At 42.1% G+C, this 23,307-nt stretch overlaps 1 protein-coding gene across 1 annotated transcript; it reads left to right on the forward strand.

The window, feature by feature from the left end:
- The first annotated feature begins 1,166 nt into the window (after positions 1 to 1,166).
- On the forward strand, positions 1,167 to 22,684 carry med21 (mediator complex subunit 21). Its single transcript, XM_072269314.1, has 4 exons — positions 1,167 to 1,240; positions 3,085 to 3,199; positions 8,537 to 8,637; positions 22,226 to 22,684. The coding sequence occupies exons 1-4, from the start codon at positions 1,199 to 1,201 to the stop codon at positions 22,400 to 22,402; spliced, it is 435 nt and encodes a 144-aa protein (XP_072125415.1). The 5' UTR covers positions 1,167 to 1,198; the 3' UTR covers positions 22,403 to 22,684.
- The last annotated feature ends 623 nt before the right edge of the window (positions 22,685 to 23,307 follow it).

The raw sequence follows: 23,307 nt of genomic DNA on the forward strand, positions 1-23,307 counted from the left end.
GCGTGAAGTCATCCACTTTGGAAGAAAAATGAAAGATCAGATTGTTATTTAAATGGTAAAAAATTGCAGCATGCTGCTGTGCAGAGAGACTTGGGAGTGCTTGTGCATGAATCACAAAAGGTTGGTTTGCAGGTTATCAAGAAAGCAAATGGAATATTGGCTTTCATTGCCCAAGGGATTGAATTTAAGGGCAGGGAGGTTATGCTGCAACTGTACAGGGTACTGTTGAGGCCGCACCGGGAGTACTGCGTGCAGTTCTGGTTTCCTTACTTGAGAAGGATATGCCGGTTTTGGAGGTGATGCAGAGGAGGTTCACCCAGTTGATTCCAGAGACAAGGGGGTTAGACTATGAAGAGAGATTGAGTTGCCTGGGACTGTAGATTTAGGACAGAGATGAGGAGGAACTTCTTTTCCCAGAGAGTGATGAGTCTGTGGAATTCTCTGCCCAATGAAGTAGTGGAGGTTACCTTAGTAAATATATTTAAGCGATACACACAGAATGTTGGAGGAACTCAGCAGGCCAGGCAGCATCAATGGAAAAGAATGCAGTTGACATTTCGAGCCAAAACGGTTTTGGCAGGACTGGTATATTTAAGGCAAGGTTGGATAGATTTTTGCATAGTAGGGGAATAAAGGGTTATGGGGAAAAGGCAGGTTGGTGGAGATGAGTCCATGGCCAGATCAGCCATGATCTTATTGAATGGCGAGCAGGCTTGACGGGCCAAATGGCCGACTCCTGCTCCTATTTCTTATGTTGAAAGGTCAACACAAAAGCTTGGGAGCCACTTGATTCGCCGAGGTCCTTGCCTGTTACGTTAGGTTTGGTTTTCTCGGACTTCAGTAAAAACACAATGCCTCACTTTCATTGGCTGAACTTGTAGAGAAAAATGCAGGATCGTAGATAATCTAATTTTAATTGGCTGCTTTTGGGACGCTTTTTACCCATCACTAATTGCTAATTGGGTAACTCCGGGAGGTCTATACATAGTAGATTCTGTTTGGCTAACAGGTTCTCCTGTAGGCCAATCAAATCTGATCGATTCGGGGAGGCGGTTTCTATTGGTTAATAGTCTCAATCCAGTGACACAGATTGGCTGTTTGGCACTTGGAACAGGCGAAGTGCGGAGACCATGCATTGGTTGGTCGTTGCTAGGTGTTTTCCACCAATAGTAAGGCGGCTTGTTGCTGCTGCTGAAAGATGGCGGACCGATTGACTCAACTGCAAGATGCAGTTAATTCGGTGAGTGGCGGCTGCTTCTCTCACCCCCCCCCCCCCCGGGCTCTCAGTATTCCCCCTCAGATTCCCTCCCTTCCCTCCTTTATCAAACCTTCTATACCTCACTGCAAAGACTTTTTCCCCCTTCCACTCCTCAGTGCTCCTCCCTACTTCCCTCAGTTCTATAAAATCTGTGACCGTCTCTCGACTAAATACAGATGGAAAATGATCAATTTAAGATATTACCTAACTGTTTTGACACCACGCATAGATGACCAACTTAATGGGGTTATTTTATAGCTCGACCAATTGTCAGCAGGATTAAGAGGAACAAATTTGTGGAGAGAGAGAGAGAGAGAGCAGACAACTACAGTGTACACGAGAGATTCTACATGGTTATCATAATGGGCGATTTTAACTTGACAGTTATTGACTTTTTACAGTATATTCTTGTGTTGTAAAAGGGATGGATAGGATAGAGTTTGTTAAATGTGCTTAGGAGTTAATTCAACAGTTTTAAAGGATTGCTTTTATGTTTATTGTATGCTTTTATTATACTGCATCAAATCCTATTTTGATTTTTTTTTACATTCGTGTACTGAGGAACCAATCTTGAATCTTGAAAGTTTCTCTAATCAATAGATAGATGTCCCAACTAGAGAGAGTGCAATACTGGATCTCCTGTTAGGGAACGACAGGGCAGGTGACAGGGGTGTGTAGGGGAATATTTTGGATCTAGTGATCATAATACCACTAGTTTGAAGGTAACTGTGGAAAAGGATAGGACAGGACCTTGGGTTGAGCTTCTAAATTGGAAAAAGGCTGATGTTGATGTCATCAGAAAAGATCTGGCAAGTGTGGATTGGGATAGGTTGTCTTTGACAAAGAGAAGCTTAGTAAGTGGAAGTCCTTCAAAAGTGAAATTTTGAAATTTGTGTAGCCCACAAATGCAATCACACTTCTGGTGCCAATGTAGCATGCCCATAACTTACATTACTGATGCTACAAAGTGTTGTGCTAATTGCTACGATACTGTGTTGCCCAATGGGTGTGAATGGTGAAGGTAGATTGCGACAGTCATTCAGAATTGGAATGGGAGTTTCTTTCAGTTCAGCCATAAGGTATGCTGACAATTCCTGGTGTAAACAGGGATTTTAATTCAATTTGGTTAGTTGAATTGGTTAGCTCGATTGGACGAAACTATAGGGGAGATGAGATTTTTACACAGAGAGTGGTGAGTGCCTGGAATTGCCCTCCTAGGGCTGGTGGTAGAATCAGATATGTTAGGGGCATTTAAGAAACTCTTAAGATAGGCACGTGGATGATAGAAAAATGGAAGACTATGTAGGAGGGAAGGGTTAGATTGATCCTAGAAAGGAGGTTAAAAAATCGGCACAACATTGTGGGCCAAAGGGCCTGTACTGTGACGTACATGTTCTATGTTCCAATTCTAAGTACTAAAAAGCAAAGTATGAAAATAAATTTCTGAACATAAACAAGGAGTCTAACACAATGACACTGTTGAAATAGTAATTTAGCTCATAGTTATCAATTCTGTGGTTCAAGTTCAAGTTGTCATTTCAACCATAGGCATGAGTAGGGCCAGACAGAACAGCATTCATCTGGGGCAAAGGGCAAAGCACAGTCCCAACAGCACAGAGCACATATAGCTCCGATAGCAGAAAAACATAGTCACAAAATGACTTCCATTTTAAAACTTAAACTCAAGGCTGTCTTTCAATTTCTCAAGATGTTCTAATCAGTCTTTTTTGTCATGGCGAATCTGTGCTGTGATCGCTCTGTTACTGTCATCTATAACCCCTGTTTAAACAGGTTTGCAGTAATTTGAGTTAATACTCTTTCTTCAGCTGGCCGACCAGTTCTGCAATGCCATCGGTGTCTTGCAGCAGTGTGCTCCGCCGGCATCATTTACAAACATTCAGACAGCCATAAACAAAGATCAGCCATCTAATCCCACAGAAGGTAAGCATGGGTGCATGGCAGTACTTCAGTCAGAACCAGGTTTACTATCACTGGCAAGTTGTGAAATTTGTTGTTATGCGGCAGCAGTACAATAAATACATAATGAAAGCTGTGAATTACATTAAGAAATATATACAGTTGCAAGAAAAAGTTTGTGAATCCTTTGCAATTACCTGGTTTTTTGCATTAATTACTCATAAAATGTGGTCTAATCTTTATCTAAGTCACAATAATAGACAAACACAATCTGCCTAAACTAATAGCACACGGACAATTATATTTTTTGTTGTCCTTATTGAACACATTGTTTAATTTTTCCCAGTCCAGGCTGGAAGAAGTATGTGAACCCTTGTATTTTATAACTGGTAGAACCTGCTTTAGTGGTAATAACCAGAACCAAACATTTCTTGTATTGCTGATCAAACTTGTACAACAGTGAGGAGGAATTTTAGACCATTACTCCACACAAAACTGTTCCAGTTCATCAATATTTCTGGGATACCCTGCATGAACAGCTCTCTTCAGGTCCTGCCACAGCATCTCAATTGGGTTAAAGTCTGGACCCTGTCTTGGCCATTCCAATACATGAATTTTCTTCTTTTTAAACCGTTCTGTTCTTGATTTACTCTTGTTGGTTGATCGTTGTCTTGTTGCATCATTCAACTTCTATTAAGCTTCAGGTGACGGACTGCTACACTGACATTCTCCTGTAAAATGTCTTATTTTAATGATGAATTTTTGAATTCATTATTCCTTCAATGATTGCAAACTGTCCAGGCCCTGAGGCAGCAAAACAGCTCTAAACCATTATACTCCTTCACTGTGCTTCAGGTTTTGGTGTTGGTGTGCAGTGCCGTTTTCCCTCCAAACATAGCAGTGAGCATTTCTGCCAACTTCTGTCTTGATGCTGCACAGAACATTGTCCCAGAAGCATTATGGAAGATCCAGGTGGTCTTTTGCAAACTTGAGAAGTGCAGCAATGTGTTTTTGGAGAGCAGTAGTTTCCCCTGTGGTGTCCTTCCATGAACACCATTCTTGTTTAGTGTTTTACTGATAGTGGACACAAGAGCAGAGATTTTAGCAAGCTCTAGAAATTTCTGCAAGTATTTTGCTGTTACCCTTGGGTTCTGGCTTTAGCTCATCGAGGTCTCAGCGAAGAGAAGCTTCGGTCAGAGAAGGAAAAGTAAAGCTCAAGGTCAAGTTTTTTTAATTTCCCTTTATATCTGCTCAGTTAGGACAATAGAGATGTTAAGCAGGATAGTTGAATGCTCTCTTGCAGGATGTGGGAAGGCAGGGAGACCTCCAGTGTCCCTGAGAACTACCAACTGCAGTTTCTAACAGTGTTAAGGATCTGGAGCTGGAACTGGATGAACTCTGGATCATTCGGGAGGTTGAGGGGTGATAGGTAGGACATATAGAGAGGTAGTTACACCCAATGTGCAGGACACAAGAAACTGGGTGACAGTGAGGAAGGGGAAAGGGGTTAAGGAGCAGTGCAGAGTACCCCTGTGGAGAGGATGTTGACCTAACAGAAGAAAGTCACAGCGGTCGGGTCTCTTGCACTAAGTCTGCGAAGGTCGGGGTGGCAAAGGGGCACACTGTAGTTAGTGATGGGGGATTTGTTAGTTAGGAGAATGGACAAGAAGTTCTGTGGGCGAGAATGAGATTCCAGGATAGTATGTTGCCTCCCAGATGCCAGGATCCAGGACATCTCAGATTGAGCCCTCAACATTCTTAAGTGGGAGAGTGGACAGCTGGAGGCCATGGCCCATGTAGGTACCAATGACATGGGTAGGATGTTGGGTGCCAGGTTAAAGGGCAAAGACTACCAAGGTTGTGATCTCAGGATTGCTACCCATGCCACATGCTAGTGAGGCCGGAACTAAGAAGATTATACAGTTTAACATGTGGCTAAGTAGTTAGTGTAGGAGGGAGGGCTTAAGATTCTGGGGAAAGTGGGACCTGTACAGGAGGGACGGTTTGCACCTGAATTGAAGGGGGACTGATATCCTAGTGGAAAGATCTGTTAATGCTGCACAGTGAGGTTTAATCTACCGTTACAGGGGGGATGGAAACCAGGTGCCATAATGGTTAGTAGAGAGGTTGTGGAGGCAAAGTCGGGAATCAAAAGGTTGGGTGTGGTGTGACTAGTCTCCTGACCTATGTATGTTTCAATGCAAGAAGTATTGTAGGAAAGGCAGATGAGCTCAGGGCATGGGTCAACACCTGGAATTATGACATTGCAGCTGTTAGGACTGTTTTAGATGTGACAGCAGGAGGGATTAAAGAAAAAGGGGTAGTGTTATTAGTCAAGGAAAATGTTGCAGTAGTGCTCCATCGGGACGGACTGGAGAACACGATGAGTGAGACATTATGGGTGGAACTGTGAAATAAGAAAGGTATGACCGCGTGAATGGGGCTATATTACAGACCACCCAACAGTTCTAGGAATTGAGGAACAGATTTATAAAGAGATCACAAACTGTTGCAAGAAATATAAGGTTTTCATAGTAGATGATTTTAACTTTCTACATATTGACTGGGAACCCCATACTGTAAAGACTAGATGGGATAACATTTGTCAAATGTGTTCAGGAAAGTTTCCTTCATCAGTACATAGAAATCCGAACAACAGAGCACGTGATACTGAATTTGTTATTAGGGAATGAGATATGACAGGTGACAGAAGTTTGTGTGGGGAACACTTTGCATCCAGTGACCATAATGCCATTAGTTTCAAAGTAAATATGTAAAAAATAGATCTGGTCTCCAGGTTGAGGTTCTAAATTGGAGAAAGACCAATTTTGATGGCATCAAAATGATCTGGCAAGTGTGGATTGGGACAGGCTGTTTTCTGGCAAAGATGTACTTGAAAAATGGGAGGCATTCAAAAATGAAATTTGAGAGTACAAAGCTTGTATGTGCCTGTGAGAAAAAAGGGTAAACGTAACAAATGTAAAGAACCTTGGTCTTCAAAAGACGTTGAGCCCTGGTTAAGAGAAAAAGGGAGGTACATAGCAGGTAGGAACAAATGAGGGGCTTATGGTGTATAGGAAATACGAGAGAATACTTAAGAAAGAAATCAGGATGGCTGAAAGAGGGCATGAAGTTGCTCTAGCAGACAGGGTGAAGGAGAATCCAAAGGGATTCTACAGGTATATTCAGAGCAAGATTGCTAGGAACAAAATTGGTAAATTGGTCTTCTGGAAGACCAGAATGGTAATCCATGTGTAGCCAAAACAGATGGGGGAGATCTTAAATGCACTCTTTGCATCAGGAGATGGATACAGAATCTATAGAAGTGAGGCAAAGTGGCATCAACTTCATGGATCCTGTATAAATTAGAGGATGTGGTGTTCGCTACTCTGAGGCAAACCAGGATGGGTAAATCTTCATAGCCTGACAAGGTGTTCCCTTGGACCCTGTGGAAGGCAAGTGCAGAAATTACTGGAGCCCTAGCAGAGATATTTAAAATATTTAAACATCCTTAGCGATAGCAGAGGTACCAGAGAATTGGAGGATAGCCAATGTTGTTTTGCTGTTTAAAAAAAGGCTTCAAACAGAAACCAAGAAATCATAGGCCGGTGAGTCTGACATCGGTTGTGGGAAAGTTATTGGAAGGTATTCGAAGGGACCGGATTTGGATAGACTTGAAGTGAAAAGGATGGTCAGCATGACTTTGTCCATAGTAACCAATCTTGTAGAGGTTTTTGAGGAAGTTACCTGGAAAGTGGATGAAGGCAGTTGTCGTCTACATGACTTTAGCAGGACATTTGACATGGTCCTGCATGGGAGGCTAGACAAGGAGGTTCAGTCACTCGGCATTCAGGATGAGGTACTAAATTGGATTAGACATGGTTTTTGTGGGAGAAGCCAGAGCGTGGTAGTAGAGGGTTCCCTCTCTGACTAGCTTGTGACTAGTGGAGTGCCGCAGAGACCAGTAAATGGTAGAGCACTGAGGACTGTTGTAGAACAGAAGGATCTGGGAATACAGGCATGTAATTCATTGAAAGTGGTGTCATAGGTTGATAGGGTCGTAAAGAAAGCTTTTGGCACATTGGCCTTCATAAATCAATGTATTAAGAACGGAAAATGGGATGTGATGTTGAAGTTGTGTAAGACATTGGTGAGGCCAAGTTTGGAGTATTGGGTGCAGTTTTGGTCACCTACCTATAGGAAAGATGTAAACAAAGTTGAAAAGTGTGCAGAGAAAATTTCCAAGGATGTTGCTGGGTCTGGAGGACCTGAGTTATAAGGAAAGATAGAATAGGTTAGAACTGTATTCTTTGGACTGTAGGAGATTGAGAGGAAATTTGAAAGAGGTATACAAAATTATGAGAGGTATGGATAGGGTAAATACAAGCAGGCTTTTTCCACTGAGGTTGGGTGGGGCTGCGATCAGAGGTCATGGGTTAAGCGTGAAAGGCGAGAAGTTTAAGGGGAATATGGGGTGAAGCTTCTTTACTTGGAGGATCATGAGTGTGGAATGAGCTGCCAGCAGGAGTGGTGTATGTGAGCTCGATTTCAACATTTAAGAGAAGTTTGGGTAGGTACATGGATAGTACAATCACGTGGCACCAATTCAGTGCATAAAAAGCATGCAGACGTGGTCCAGGGGTTCAATTATTGTTCAGAACAAACATCAGAATGGAGAAGAATTGTGATCAAAGTGGAATAATTGTTGGTGCTAGATGGGGTGGTTTGAGTGTCTCAAAAACTACTGATCTCCTGGGATTTTCACATACGACAGTCTCTGGAGCAGGGGTTCCCAACCTGGGATTCACAGACCCCTTGCTTAATGGCCTTGGTCCATGGCATAAAAAAATTTGGGACCCCTGCTCTATAGGTTACAGAGAATGGTGCGAAAAGCAAAAACATTCAGGTGGGCAGCAGTTTGGTGGGCGAGAAAGCCTTGTTAATGAGAGAGATTGGCTAGACTGGTTCAAGCTGTCAGGAAGCCGACAGTGTAGTCAAGTAACCATGTGTTGCAACAGTGGTATGCAGAAGGGCATCTCAACATCGAACCTTGAAGTTGGTGAGCTGCAGCAGCAGAAGACCATGAACATACAGTGGCAACTTTGTTAGGTACAGGAGGTATTTTATAAAGTGACAACTGAACATATATGTACTTTGAAAATAAATTAACTTTGACTTGAGTCAAATGTCTATCCATGACACTACCTGCAGTGTGTCACAAAGAGTAAATCATCGGTTGTAAAACAGTCAGGGGCAATGAAATGGGCCACGTTATAATCCCATCATTTTTATTAGCTATTTCATACTGTGGTGTGACTTTACAGAAACTCTGTTAATTACCTGATTCTGTATTTTCCGTAGAATATGCACAGCTTTTTGCTGCACTGATAGCAAGGACTGCTAAAGATATTGATGTGTTAGTGGACTCGCTGCCAAGTGAAGAATCAACAGCAGCGTTGCAGGTAAGAGTGACTGCCTGAGAGATTCTGTCATTGAGAGCTAGGTAACTGGTGGGACAGTTGTGGAGTTATCGGTAGAGTGATTGTCTACTTAAATTGGTCAGTTTGCACCAACCAAACCACATGCCTGATTTGACCTACTTGCTGCTCTCAAAGTTCAAAATAAATTTATTATCAAACTACACAGATGTCACCATATATAACTCTTGAGATTCATTTTCTTGCAAGCATTCACAGTAGAACAAAGAGATGCAATAGAATCAATATAAAATTACACAAACAACCAATGTGACAAAGAAGACAGACAATGCAAATACAAAAATTAATAATAAATAAATGTAATCCTGTCACCGGGCTGGTATGCAAACTTAGCTTGTTAGCCAGCTCTGCAAACAGCCATGGGACTCTGGTAAGAAGGCCATCTTTCATTAACAATGTACATCTAAGGTCAGTATGACCTGGGGTTCAGCCAAACAGGAAGTCCATGATGTTCCAATTAAAGAAACCTCAATTTGAGCGAATGCAGTGTAAATACTGCCCATACTCAATTATTGGTCAGTAAGAAATAACAGATCATACACAGCATAAAATTGTTAGACCATAAAACAGAAGACATAGCAGCGGAATTAGGCCATTCAGCTAATTGAGTCTGCTCCTCCATTTCAACATGGCTGATCCCAGACCCTATCCAACCTCATATACCTGCCCTCTCACTATAACCATTGATGCCCCAACCCCATCAGAAATCTATCAACTTCCACTTTAAATGTACCCAAGGACTTGGCCTCCAATGCAGTCTGTGGCAGAGCATTCCACAGATTCACCACTATTTGGCTAAAAAAATTCCTCCTTACTTCTGTCTAAAAGGTCTCCCTCAATTTTGAGACTGTGCCCTCTAGTTCTGGATACTCCCACCAGAGGAAACATCCTGTCCACATCCACCTTATCTAGTCCTTTCAACATTCAGTGTCTTTATAATGAAATTATAAAGAAAGTATATTTACAAATTTCAGCTTTATCAAACAGTAGGAAAGAGAAAAGAAAATAAAAGGCCGGGCCGGCTGGTGGCGCAATGACATCAGCGCTGGACCCGGGAGCGGAGGTTCCCGGGTTCGAAACCAGTCGGGTCCGCTCCCGAGTACGCTTTCCATCCGTGCCGGCTTGAGTGTCGAGATCGCAACTTGACCTCATAAAATAAATGGAAAATGCTGCGAAAATGTCTGTGTGAGGAGTGGCGCGCCACACAGTCTCTCTCTCTCTCTCTCATTCCACGCCTTGTAAAAAGCCATGAAAAGGACATCATCACGGACGGGCGCATGCACACAGGCACACACACAAAAAAAAATAAAAGGGCCCATTACAGTTAAACCAGTCCAAATGTGCACATAAAGTTGGAGCTCATTCTGGAGTTGTCTTTTTACTCACGCGCTGGACCCACGGTTTACGTGAAAGCAGACACCACATTCTGAACCACTTGAAATCCATCTCAAACAAACGGGCTGTCTTTCGAGAGTATTGGCCCTTCCCTTTTAACAGGGCTGTCCTTCCCACGGCAGTCGCAGTCATCTTCCCTCCTGCCCTGTCTGCAGCTCCTGCCCAAAAAGCACCGCGAGCCACACTGTCTGTCACCAAAACTGTCTAGAACTTTCTCCTGTTGGCTGACATGAGTATAAGTAATACTGAGAACATGAGTTGTAAAGTTCTTGAAAGTGAGTCCATAGGTTGTGCTATCAATTAAGTACCGAGGTGATTGCAGTAATTCAGGAGTCTGATGGTTGAGGGGTAATAACTGTTCCTGAACCTGGTGATGTGGGACCACCTCATCCAGGCATGTTCTGAATGGTTGGATACACCTGAGGAGGTAGATGGGCATTTAGCTGTAGCAGGATACTAGTTCTTAAGCTACTCATGCAACCACTTTGTGGCAGCCATGAATACAACACTGTAAGAGCAAGTCAGAGAATGGGCATCTTGTGACAGTGTTCTGGCTGTCTTATGCACTGAAGTCTTTTCGCCATTGACAGTACCATTATGCTTTACAGCACCAGTGATACCGATTGGGGTTTGATTCCCACCACTGTCTGTACATTTTCCCTGTGACTGTGTGGGTTTCCTTTGGGTGCTCCAGTTTCCTCCCACGTTCCAAAGATGTGCAGGTTAGGGTTAGTAAATTGTGGGCATGCTATGTTAGTGCTAGAAGCAGGGGAATACTTGTGATCAGCACTTCTCGGAGTGTGTTGGGCAATGATGCAAAAGACACATTTCACTGTATGCTTTGAAATACAAGCTAATTGTATCTTTAAATCTGGGATGTTTGTGTGATGGAATAATTCATTTTTGTCTGGATGAAAGCAGCTCCAGCATCTCACATGAAGCTCAACACCAAGGCAGATTTACTAACTTTATTAGTACATCCCACTCAACATGAATTGCTTCCTTCCTCATGTGCATTGCTCTGCAACAGCACCTGCCAAACCCACAACCTCCACCACGAGGGTTGAGTTTTCAGGTGCGTGGGAGCACCACAGTCGTCATGCCTGTCTCTAAGTGGCATATCATCTTGTCTCCGTTGCCCCTGGCTATCAATTCTGTAACTAACTAACTTTGAGTGTATCTGCCTCCACACCACGCCTGGCAGGACATTTGAAAACATTTAAGAAACTCTTAGATAGGCACATGGATGATAGAAAAATGGAGGGCTATGTTGGAGGGAAGAGTTAAATTGATCTTAGATTAAGTTAAATAGCACAACATTGTGGGCTGAAGGGCCTGTACTGAGCTGTTGTGTTCTATGAACAAAAGCTGAAAATCTTTGGTCTAGTTGAGCAAGACCACAGCTTGAATGCTGAGATTTTTGTAAAGATACAATCAATGGCCCAAAAGACTTCAGAGGTGTGAGTGAGCCACTGAAGTACTCTAGTCGGGCCACAGTTTGAGGTTTATGTATAGTTGTGAATTGCACTGAGCAGAGTGCCGAGATTTGAGGACGTTTTCAGAACTGGAGAATGGTGGCTGAGAGGAACGAAAAAGCCAAGGGTATCTTTGGAACAGAATAATTAAGTGAGCTAGCCGCTGCTCCATAAGGCATATGGATGAGAGAAAAACCAGGACAAATAGACTGAGGAACAGCTTCTATCCCAGAGCTGTGGCCTCCATCACAGCACCCACCCCCACCCCCCCACCACAGAACAATGACTGAAACTGTGAGCACACACAAGGACTCAAATACTTGCTCTAATGGCACTTTGTGCATTACTGTGATATTCTGGCGCTGCTGCAGCTTTTTGTCTGCTACTTATCTATTTAATACTGTTTTTCTATTACTGTCTTGTTTTTATCTACTGATTTATTTAATTGCCTGAGAGGAAGCCAAACAGAGTTTCATTGTACCTATGTATAGTGACAATAAAGATCATTCAATTCAATTCAAAAATAGTGGGCTATGTGGAAGGGAAGGGTTAGATTAAACTTGGAGTAGGTTAAAAGCTGCACAACATTTTGCGTGGGAGGTTCTGTGCTGTTCTGTACATTGTATCTGTGCTGAATGAGAAGAGACTTAATTGGAGTGTATAAAATTGAGGACCCAGGAATAGCCTCTGACCTGATGGCATGAACATTGAATTCTCTAACCATGTAAATTCTCCCCCTCCCCCTTCTCACATTCGGGTTCCACTCTTGCCCCTTCTCTTCTCCTCACCTGCCCATCACCTCCATCTGGTTCTCCTCCTCCTCCTCTTTCTCCCATTGTCCAGATAAAAGTCCTGATGAAAGGTCTCGTCCTGAAATTTTGACTGTTTATTCCTTTCTATAGATGCTGCCTGTTGTACTGAGTTCCTCCAGCATTTTGTGTGTATTTTCCCTTTGTTCACTGTCTTTTCTTATTAGGTTCCTTGTTCTCCAGCCTATCCCCTCCCAGCTGCTTATTCTGGTCTCTTTCCCCTTCCTTTTCAGTCCTGATGCCCAAGACATTGACTTTTTCATTCCTCTCCATAGATGTTGCCTGACCTGCTGAGTTCCTCCAAAGTTTTGTGTGTGTTCCTTACAAAGGATAATTTCCTTTGATAGAGGTGACCACGGCAGCCAATTAGTTAAAATACGAAGATTAGATTTAAGGTGAAAATGGCATGCATCTAGAAGTCTCAGTTTGAAAGGATTGATGTGGAAACGCTGACTGCGTTTAAATTGTACTTGAATGTGCCTTTGAAGAGTTGTAATCTATCAGATGATAGACTGGAAAATGGGACAAGCTGGCTCATTCCTTTTCATTCAGCACAGATAAATAAACAGAAGAGTGCAAAGTAGAACACTGAACGCTACATCGCAGTACAGGGCCTTCCACACACAATGTTGTGTGGCCTTTTAACCTCCTCCCGAGTTTAATCTAACCCTTCCACCCCTACCATAGCTCTCCGTTTTTCTATCACCCACGTGCCTATGGAGTAGTGGTTCGCACAACAATATTACAGCACAGGGCATTCCAGAGTTCAGAGTTTAATTCCGGCACCATTCTGAAAGGAGCCTCTGCATCCTGCCTGTGGAATGTGTGGGTTTTCCCTGGGTTCTCCAGTTTCCCCTCTCAGTCCGAAGATGTACCAGGTAGGTTAATTGGTCATTATAAATTGTCCCGTGATTAGATTAAGGTTAATCTGGTTTTTCGGAGGGTTGCTGGGATGGAGTGTCTCAAAGTGCCGGAAGGGCCTACTCCGTGCTGTATTGCTAAGTAAAAACAAATTAGTAATGTATCTGCCTCTATCACCACCCTTATAGGCATTCCATGCACCCGCCACTGTGTTTTAATTAAAAGACTGCCTCTGACATAACCCCTGTACTTTCCTCCAAACACCTGGTAGAGTCATACAGCACAGAACTAGGCCCTTCGGCCCATCTGATCCATGCCGGCCAAGATCCTCATCTGAGCTGGTCCTATTTGGCCCATATCCCTAAACCTTTCCCAACCAAGTACCTGCCTCAGTCACTTCCTCTGGCACCTGATCGATATACGGACCACTCTCTGGGTGAAAATGTTGCCCTCAAGTTCCTATGAATCTGTCCCCTTTCACCTTAAACCTGTGCCTTCTAGTTTTTGATTCTTCAACCTTGGGGAGAAGTCAGCAAGCATTCACTTTGTCGAGGCCCCTCATGATTTTATCCACTTCCCTCAGACTCCTATGGTCAACTGAAAAAAGAGAATCCCAACTTTCTCCACCTTTTTCTGTAAATCAGTCCCTCGAACCCCAGCAACATCCTCATGTCTCCTCTGCGCTCTTTTCAGTTTAAATGTTGTAAGTAAGTTTATCTTATGAAAATTGAAACTGTGCACTCACTTGTGCCTCCTTGTGTTAGCCAGTTATGCCCCGGGGGAAAAGGTCTCTGACTGTTCCCTTGATTCATGCCTCTTACCATCTTGTACCCCTCAATCAAGTCACTTCTCACCTTCCTTCACTCCAAAGAGAAATAAACCCAGCTCTCTCAACTTATCCTCCTAAGACATGCTTACTAATCCAGGCAGCATTCTGATAAATTTCCTCTGCAGTCTTTAAAACTTTCACATCCTTCCTATAATGTGGTGAGTAGAACTGTACATAATACTCCCAGGTGTGGTCAAACCAGAATTTTATAGAGCTACATTACCTTGCAGCTCTTGACCTCAATCACCTGACTAATGAAGGCCAACACAGCATTTTTTCTTCTAGTTCATTATCTTGACTCAGGTTGTGAAACTTAGTGACGACTTTGCCCATACCTTTTCTATGCTGGAGGCTGTAGGTTTGGTAGATACTGCAGGTTTATTTATTTGTTAAAGTTATCTATTCATTACAGAGCCACATCCTATTTTGTGCTGAGGTGGTAATATGAAACGTGTTTGTCACATAGCTTCACTTTACATAGACTGCAGTCCACATCCTGTCTTGTGAACATTGTACATCTATACAAACCCCTTTCTGAACGACTGTCTGAATTTAGAATTTCTATGTAGTAATCTCTGTGGTTTCTGCACCTTTAACATAAATATGCCCTTCTCTTCCTGTGTCATGCCTCCCATTTTTTAATCAACCTTCCTTCCACCCCTATCTGGGCACCCTGGTAGTTTAGTAGTTAGCGCAACGTTGGAGTTCAATTCCAGCAAGTTTGTGTTCCTTTGCATGTGCATGTGGGTTTTCTCTGGCTGCTCTGCTTTCCTCCCACAGTCAAAAGATGTACAGTTAATAGGTACATTAATTGGTCATGATAAGTTGTCCTGTGAATAGGCTACGGTTAAATCGATGGGTTGGTTGGTGGTGTGGTTCGAAGGGCCTGTTCTGCGCGCTGTATCTCTGAATAAACCCTGCCATCCACCACCACCACACTCCAGTGCAGAAGTTAATCATGTGGGATAGAACATATAAACATCTATGCCACATTATCTCCGGTCTAGAGTAGGCTTTTCTAAACCTGTCCACCTCTAGTCTACTTCTTGTTTCCTCAGAGTATTGGTGTCTTTGTGGGTTAGAGTCAGCACAAACAGGATGAGTGCTCGAGGCAAGAGAGGAGATACCTTGTTGACGTAGAGACATTCTCATTATATTCAAAACATCAATAGACCTGTAAGGAGAAATGGTGTTTCAGATAACTGAACACGTTGAACATGTTTCGTCATGAGCTGAAAGGCCTGAACTGTGATGTCATGTCCCATGTCCTACACTCAGTGGCCACCACATTCGGTACAGGAGTGGAACCCAGTGTGGTCGTCTGCTGCTGTAGTCCATCCACTTCAAGGTTCAAAGTGTTGTGCATTCAGAGATGCTGTTCTGCACACCACTGTTGTAACTGTCTCCTTCCTGTCAGCTTGAACCACTCTGGCCATTCTCTTCAACCTCTCTCATTAACAAGGCATTTTCACCTGAAGAACTACTGCTCACTAGATGTTTTTTGTTTTCACACCTTTCACTGTTATCTCTGGAGACTTCCCATGGTTCGTCACCCCCTCCTCTTTCTCCCATGGTCTTCTCTCTTCCCCTATCAAATTTCATCTTCTTCAGCCCTTTATCTTTTCCACCTATCACCTCCTAACTTACTTCATCCCCACCGCCCCCATCCACCTTCCCCACCACTTGGTTTCACCTATCACCCATCAGCTTGTCCTCTTTTTCCCTCTTTCCACCTTCTTATTCTGGTTTCTTCCCTCTTCCTTTCCAATCATGATGAAAGGTCAACTGTTCATTCCACTCCATAGATGTTGCCTGACCTGCTGAGTTCCTTCAGCATTTTGTGTTTGTTGCTTTAAGATGTAAGGAGGCTTGTGGGGACCATAGAGCAGCTAAATTGTTTCCGTGTTGTAAATTCAGATTGTAAAATTTGGTAAGGAGGGGAGTGGTTTGTGCATAGCTTGGAGGTATAGATGTGTTTGTGCCTTTTGAGCAGGTTGTATGAATCGAGTCCCATCACTCCCTTAGGTGACATGAGAAGTCTCTGTTTCCAGTTGGATCGTGACCATGTCAGTCATCCTGCTGCCATTTGTTGTACAACACTTACTGCTGATTGGATTACTCCTTATGACCCCCAGTGCATTAAAGATGAGATTTATTTGTCACATGTAAATTATCATTCTGGTTTGGCTTCTGGGCTTGCTTGGGTCAGGTACAGAGAGCTGGAGAGAGTTGGACAGAAGAAAAGAGGTCCTTCAGCTAAATTTTCATTGATCTTTTATTTTTCCACTGATTCTACTTTAAGACATTTTATTCCACCCACATTGCAAAATCTTATGTGGTTGTGAGACGTTAGTGTGATCTCATCTTAACTTTGCTGCTTGTTAATAACTTTGCCTGTTGCTTTTAAAAATTTATTTAGAGAGACGGTGCGGAATAGGACCTTCTGGCCCCTTGAGCCTTGCCACCCAGCAACCCACCTATTTAGCCTTTGTCTAATCATGGGACAATTTACATTGACCAATAAATCTAGTAACTGGTATGCCTTTGAACTATGGGAGGAAACCGGAGCATCTGGAGGAAACCCATGTGCACATAGGAAGGAATGTACAGACTTGCTTACGGAGGATGCTGGAATTGAACTCCAGGCTCCGACACCTCAGCGGTGAGCTGTAACAGCGTTGTGCTAACTGCTGTACTGCCATGGTGCCCCTTTCAGAGCTGGCTTCCTGTCTGCTTTTGAGTGAACCTCTGAAACAGTGGGTTTGAGAGTTTACTGCCATTAGGATGGAGGTTCAGGAGCCTCAGGACCCACACCACCAGTTCAGAAACAATTAATACCCCTTAACCATCAAGCTCTTGAACCACTGTGGATAACTTCACTCACCTCAATACTCAGCTGATTCCACAACCTACAGACTCACTTTCAAGGACTCTACAACTTGTGTTCTCAATATTTATTCTTTATATTTTGTTATTTTTTTACTTTTTTCTTCTGTTTTGTATTTGCACAATTTGTTGTCGTTAGCACATTGGTTGATTATCTGTCTTTGTGTGCATTTCTTCATTGATTCTATTGTTCTCGTTTGTATTTACTGTGAATGCCTGCAAGAAAATGAATCTTGGGGTAGTCTATGGCAATTAATTTACTTGGAACTTTGGCTCTCCCTGACAGACTTGTTGGAAGGGGAAATCAGTGCAAGTTGGAATAGGGTTTTGTAATTTTTGACATGAGCGCCATCTTCTGGAAGTAGTTTTAAACCAAGGCAATATGTGCAGTTCCGCCTGATACCGTAGACAGCAGGATTAGTTTATCCCCGCTGACCTATGACATGAAATTTGTTGTTTCGAAGCTGCATCGCAAGGTAGAGAAATTAAAAATTACTATAAATTAAAAAATAAATTGTGTAAAAAGGAAAAGAATAACAAGGTAGTGCTCATGGACCATTCAGAAACCTAATGGTGGAGGGGAGAAAAGCTGTTCTTAAAATGTTGACTTCAGGCTCCTGTACCACGTCCCTGATGGTAATAATGAGAAGAGGGTATGTCCCAGATGTTGAGGGTCCTTAAGTGAAGGATGCTGCTGCCTTGAGGCACCGCATCTTGAAGATGTCCTCAGTGGTGGAGAGGGTTGTGCATGTGCTAGAACTGGCTGAGTATACAACCCTCTGCAGCCTCTTGTGATCCTGTGCAGTAGCAACCAGTCAGAATGCCCTCTACTATACATCCATAAAACATTGTAAATCTTTGGTGACATGCTGAATCTCTTGGAACCATTGTGAGAAGTAAGGGCAGAGAGGATTTGTGGTGGTTAATCATACATTTGAACCTTAATGACAGAGAAATCAACTGTTCATTGCATTATTGTTTATGGAATTGTTTTATTTATTTCGAAATACAGTGTGGAACAGGCTCTTCCGGCCCAAGGAGCCGTGCTGCCTAGCAACCCACCAATATAGCCCAAGCCTAATCACAGAAAGATTAATTAACCTGCTAACCAGTATGTATTTGGACTGTGGGAGGAAACTGGAGTACCCAGAGGAAACCCACACACTCATGGGGAGGACATACAGACGGTGCTGGAATTGAACTCCAAACTTCTTTTTTTAATATAATTTTTATTGAGTTTTCAAAGTGATACATGAGAAAAAAAAATATCTACCCTCCCCCTCCCCTTAACCCTCCCCCCCCGATATATACTCCTACCTAAAAAGAAAAGAAAAAAAGAAAAAAAAAGGAACCGCCTGAATATTGGAAGGTTTGCACATGCTCCATGGGATAAAAATAAATTTAATATATATTTGTTACTTTCCCCCAAGGAACCAAGACCTTCATCATCGGAGCTATAAGTAAGGGCTCCAAATATTCAAAAATGTTACATATTTATCTCTTAAAATCTAAAACATTACTTAGCTTCTCAACTCTCATAGTTCCCTGAGGAATCTCTTTGAACTTCACCATGTTGCTATGTGTTTCCCTCCCAATCATCCAGGCAAAAAGAAAAAAAGATAGATAAGATACAAAAAAAGAAAAAACAAAATACCCCCCCACTAATGTTGTGAATGAAAGGATACACAACACTACCCCCCTCCACTGTGCGGGTCGTGGCTATTGCCACGCTTGCACACATGAATAACGTAGCGATTGGTCAGTGTTTCTTCCAGCTCCCCCGTAACAAAAAATTATATATATATAGAAAAAAAATTAATGTTATTATTCCCAGCTAATATTCCTCAAATTTTAACCTTTCTTCCCCTCCCTCATATAATTAAGAATCTATTTATATATTCCTCCACCTAAAAATTCAACAGGCCTAATCCTTGATCCAGTCTTCATCTTCAATCCATCTCGCTCCCCTAAGTTTGTTTTTGTATCTGGTGAATATTCAAAGAATCTCGCATAAACTCCTCCGCTTTCCGGTAATCGTCAAAAAATCTTTTTTCTCCATCAGGCAAAAAAATCTTCAAGGTTGCAGGATAACGCAATATAAATTGATAACCGTGATCCCATAGGGCTTTTTTCACTGGATTAAACTCCTTCCTTCTTTTCAAAAGTTCATAACTTATGTCAGGGTAGAAAAAAAATTTTCTTCCCTTCTATCATCAGTGGCCCTTTTCTCTTCTTGGCAGCTTGGGCAGGCGCCTGTAGAATCCTTTCTTTGTCTTGAAATCTTAAGAATTTTATTAAAATTGATCATGGATATTGGTCATCTTGTGGTTTTGGTCTTAGAGCTCTATGTACCTGCTCAATTTCAATTGATTGGTCTTCCTCTTTCATTTGCAAGGTTTTCGGGATCCATCTTTGAAAAAATTCTATTGGATTATCTCCCTCTATACCTTCTTTAAGACCAACAATTTTAATGTTATTACGTCTACTAAAATTTTCCAACACGTCCACTTTCTCCAAGAGTCGATTTCTTTCCGTGTTCCAGACAAGCACATTATTTTCTGTTTTGTCCACTCTATCGTTAATATGCTCCATTGTTCTTTCCATCTTCTGAAGTTTCTTATCCATTTTATCCTGTCTTTTCACAGCTTTATCATAGCACATCTTCACGTCTCTAAGCTCTGTTCTTAATTTTCTTAGTTCAGCCGTTAATTGCAATAAAGCCTCTCTTATGTCTCCGTCGTCTCCTTTACTTGGGGTTATATATTCAATCCATTTATTCCAGATTTGATAAAATTTTTCATTTTGAGTTCTCAGGGAGTAAGTCAACTTTTCCATTTTAAATATTTCCAATTTAAATATTTCCAAGGTAATTTCGTACCAATCTTCTAATGTAGGTGGTATTGGATTTAGCCATTTTCTAGTGATTGATTTCTTACTTGCCGCTAAGAGGGCCTGCAGCAACTTTATATCTTCCTTCTGTTCAAGAAACAATACATGCCCCAAATAGAGCGTCTCAAAGTTCAGAGGTATCTGGGACCTAAGTACCTTAACTAATGTTCTATGAATACCTTCCCAAAATAGACTTAATTTAGGGCAATCCCAAAAAATATGAAAGTGATTTGCCTCCTTGGAGCCGCACCTTCTCCAACACATTACATTTGTATCTTTATATTTTTCCTGACATGGGGTCTTGAAGTATCTTATAATGTTTTTCCAACAATGTTCTCTCCAAGTCAAAGAATTAGTCGAGGACCATTGAAAGCTGCAGATTTTCTCCCAAGCCTCCTCTGAAAGTACCAACCCCGCTTCTTTCTCCCACTTCTCTTTAATATACAGTGTATTTACATTTTTAGCATGGGAGAGTGCATTATATAATCGAGAAACTGATTTACTAGGTATTGAACTGCAAGCCGAATTCAGAATCTTGAAAAATTCTAATTCTACTGTTGATAGGTCTGTATACCTACAACTCTGGTTAACATAGTTTCGTACTTGAAGGTACCTAAAAAAGTCATTATGTTCTAGGCCATGTTTGTCCTGCAGGATTTGGAAACTTTGTAATACTCTTTTTATCTATAAATGAGAGGTAGGTTGTAAGACCTTTCTTTATCCATAGCTCAAATCTTTTATCTCCTCTGTTGGGAAGGAATTCGGTATCATATGCACACCATCTAAAGAGTTTTAACATGTTATTAATTCCACATGAATTAACCACCTTCTGCCATACTTTTATTGTAAGATTTATCCAAGCGTTTTTAAACTTTTCCAACTGGGCCATCAATCCTTAGTCAGCTATTGAGGCCTGAAGAGGAAAACTGTCAACTAATCCAAATTCTATTTCCTTCCATCTAGCCTTATATTCCCTATTACACCAATATAACAGAGGGGTTATCTGTGAGGCATAAAAATAATTTCTCAGGCAAGGAAGAACCATACCTCCTTCCTTCCTTCCTTAACTGTAAGGTGTTATATCGAATTCTAGGTTTCTTTCCTTGCCAAATGAAGCGGGAAATCCATTTGTCCCATTCCCTGAATTGATTATCATCCACCTCCACCGGTAAAGTACGGAAAAGATACAATAACCGAGGAAGAATATTCATTTTTATAGTATTTATCCTTGAATTTAAACTTAAAAAGGGGATAAGATTCCATCTATGCATATCTGCTTTTATCTCTGAGATAATGGCCCATAATTTACCTGTGACAGTGTTGAAAGATCCTTCGGCATGGTTATTCCTAAATATTTTAATGATTTAGCTTCCCACTTAAGATCATATGTATCCTGCAATTTTTTGGATGGTGTATAATTTAGGGACATAACTTGCGTTTTCTTTACATTTATTTTATAACCTGATATTTTCCCAAAGTCATCCAACAGTGTAAACAATCCTATAAATGATTTTTCTGGTTCACTCAGATAGACCAAAACATCATCTGTGAATAACGCCACCTTCTGTTCAATCCCTGCCAACTTGATACCTTTTACGATTTCACTCTGTCTTATTAGTTGGGCAAGCGGTTCAATATATAGCGCAAAAAGGAGAGGAGAAATTGGGCATTCCTGTCTAGTGCCTCTCTCTAAGATGAAGGAGGCAGCGTCCATTATTAAGGACCTCCAGCACCCAGGGCATGCCCTTTTCTCACTGATACCGTCAGGTAGGAGGTACAGAAGCCTGAAGGCACACACTCAGTGATTTAGGAACAGCTTCTTCCCCTCTGCCATCTGATTCCTAAATGGACTTTGAAGCTTTGGACACTACCTCACTTTTTAAGTATATAGTATTTCTGTTTTAGCACATTAAAAAAAATCCATTCAATATACATAATTGATTTACTTGTTTGTTATTATGTTTTATTTTAGTTTTTTTTCTCTCTGCTAGATTATGTATTTCATTGAACTGCTGCTGCTAAGTTAACAAATTTCATGTCACATGCCAGTGGTAGTAAACCTGATTCTGATTCTGAATCCCACCCTCATTCTTCCAAACTCCAGTGAGTACAGGTGCAGTGCCATAATACACTCTGCACATGTTAACCCTTTCATTCCTGGAATAGTTCTCGTGAACCTTCTCTGAATCCTTTCTAATGCCAGCACATCTTTCATATATGAGGGGTATTTAAGAGAGTCTTAGGCATATGGATGAAAGCTCAATGGAAGACTTGTTAGGAGGGAAGGGTTAGATTGATCTGGGAGTTGGTTAAAAGTTCGGCACAACTTTGTGGGCCAAAGGGCCTGTACTGTACTATGGTATTCTATATCCTTGCATTCTGACCTAATCCTGTTTCTCAATATCCAGGCTGCAAGCCTACGCCAGCTGGAGGAGGAGAACCACGCAGCAGCAGCTCGACTGGAGGAGGTTGTATTCCGAGGGGACTTGCTGCTGGAGAAGATTCAGTGTGCATTAGCCGACATTGCCCAGTCACAGCTCAGCACAAGGAGCAGTGGTTACACCCAGCGTGCCCCCGAATCTTAGCATAGGGACGGGCTCCCTGCTCAGACTGGCAAGCCAAAATAGAACCACCGCATTTTGTTTCAGTGTGGAATGGTGGCAGATGGTGCAAGAGGAAGAGATATGGTGAAATAGTAAGACTGAAATTGTTGCCTTTTGTACAATGGACTTGTAAAATCTTTGCAAAGACAAATTAATTTTGTGTTTACACTGTACTGCTGCTGCAAAGCATCAAATTTCACATCATGCATTACAGTGATTGATAATAAACCTGTTTATCTGTCAGCAAGAATCTCAAACTATGTGGAAGTTAGCTCACAAAGTAATTATAGTATATATTATAATATTGTACAATAATATTACACTAATATACTATACTATACTCTCCTGGCTTAGCTACTAAGCCTTACAAAACTGTTTCTATTGACACGAGAATGGGCAAAGGTGGGTTACCAGCATCTTAAAACCATTCGCTTCAGGCAGATGGGGCTCATCGGCTGTGGTTGGCAGCTCATCTAGGAGAAGGAAAACTGATCTTAAACCTCTGCTGCCTTGTGGATGTACCCACTCATGGGGAAGGCTTTGGGAGTAAACCCCAAGGGAAAAATCTGAAGCTGGAGTCCCTAAGGCAATACTACGTTGAGTTCAATGCTGACTGGAAACTCCGGTGACACCACTGGTACAAAACTGTACCAGTCTCTGCGGTTGGAGCTGGAGTCCCTAAGGCAATCCTACGTTGAGTTCAATGCTGACTGGAAACTCCAGTGACACCACTGGTACAAAACTGTACCAGTCTCTGCGGTTCGTTTGGGCTCATCAGCTGCATGGAGAGGGCTAGCCTGCTACATAGGCAACAGCTTGCACTTCACATCATACTACCTTGGCTTTGCGTATGTAGACAGGTAGGACGCAACATCCATGGTCGAGCC

The sequence above is a fragment of the Mobula birostris genome, chromosome 9 (assembly GCF_030028105.1).
Source record: "Mobula birostris isolate sMobBir1 chromosome 9, sMobBir1.hap1, whole genome shotgun sequence".
NCBI lineage: Eukaryota > Metazoa > Chordata > Chondrichthyes > Myliobatiformes > Myliobatidae > Mobula > Mobula birostris.

Coding starts and splice junctions, on each gene's coding strand:
- med21 (XM_072269314.1), top strand. CDS start 1,199: ATGGCGGACCGATTGACTCAACTGCAAGATGCAGTTAATTCG. Junction 1,241..3,084: donor TGCAAGATGCAGTTAATTCG/GTGAGTGGCGGC, acceptor CTCTTTCTTCAG/CTGGCCGACCAGTTCTGCAA. Junction 3,200..8,536: donor GCCATCTAATCCCACAGAAG/GTAAGCATGGGT, acceptor TATTTTCCGTAG/AATATGCACAGCTTTTTGCT.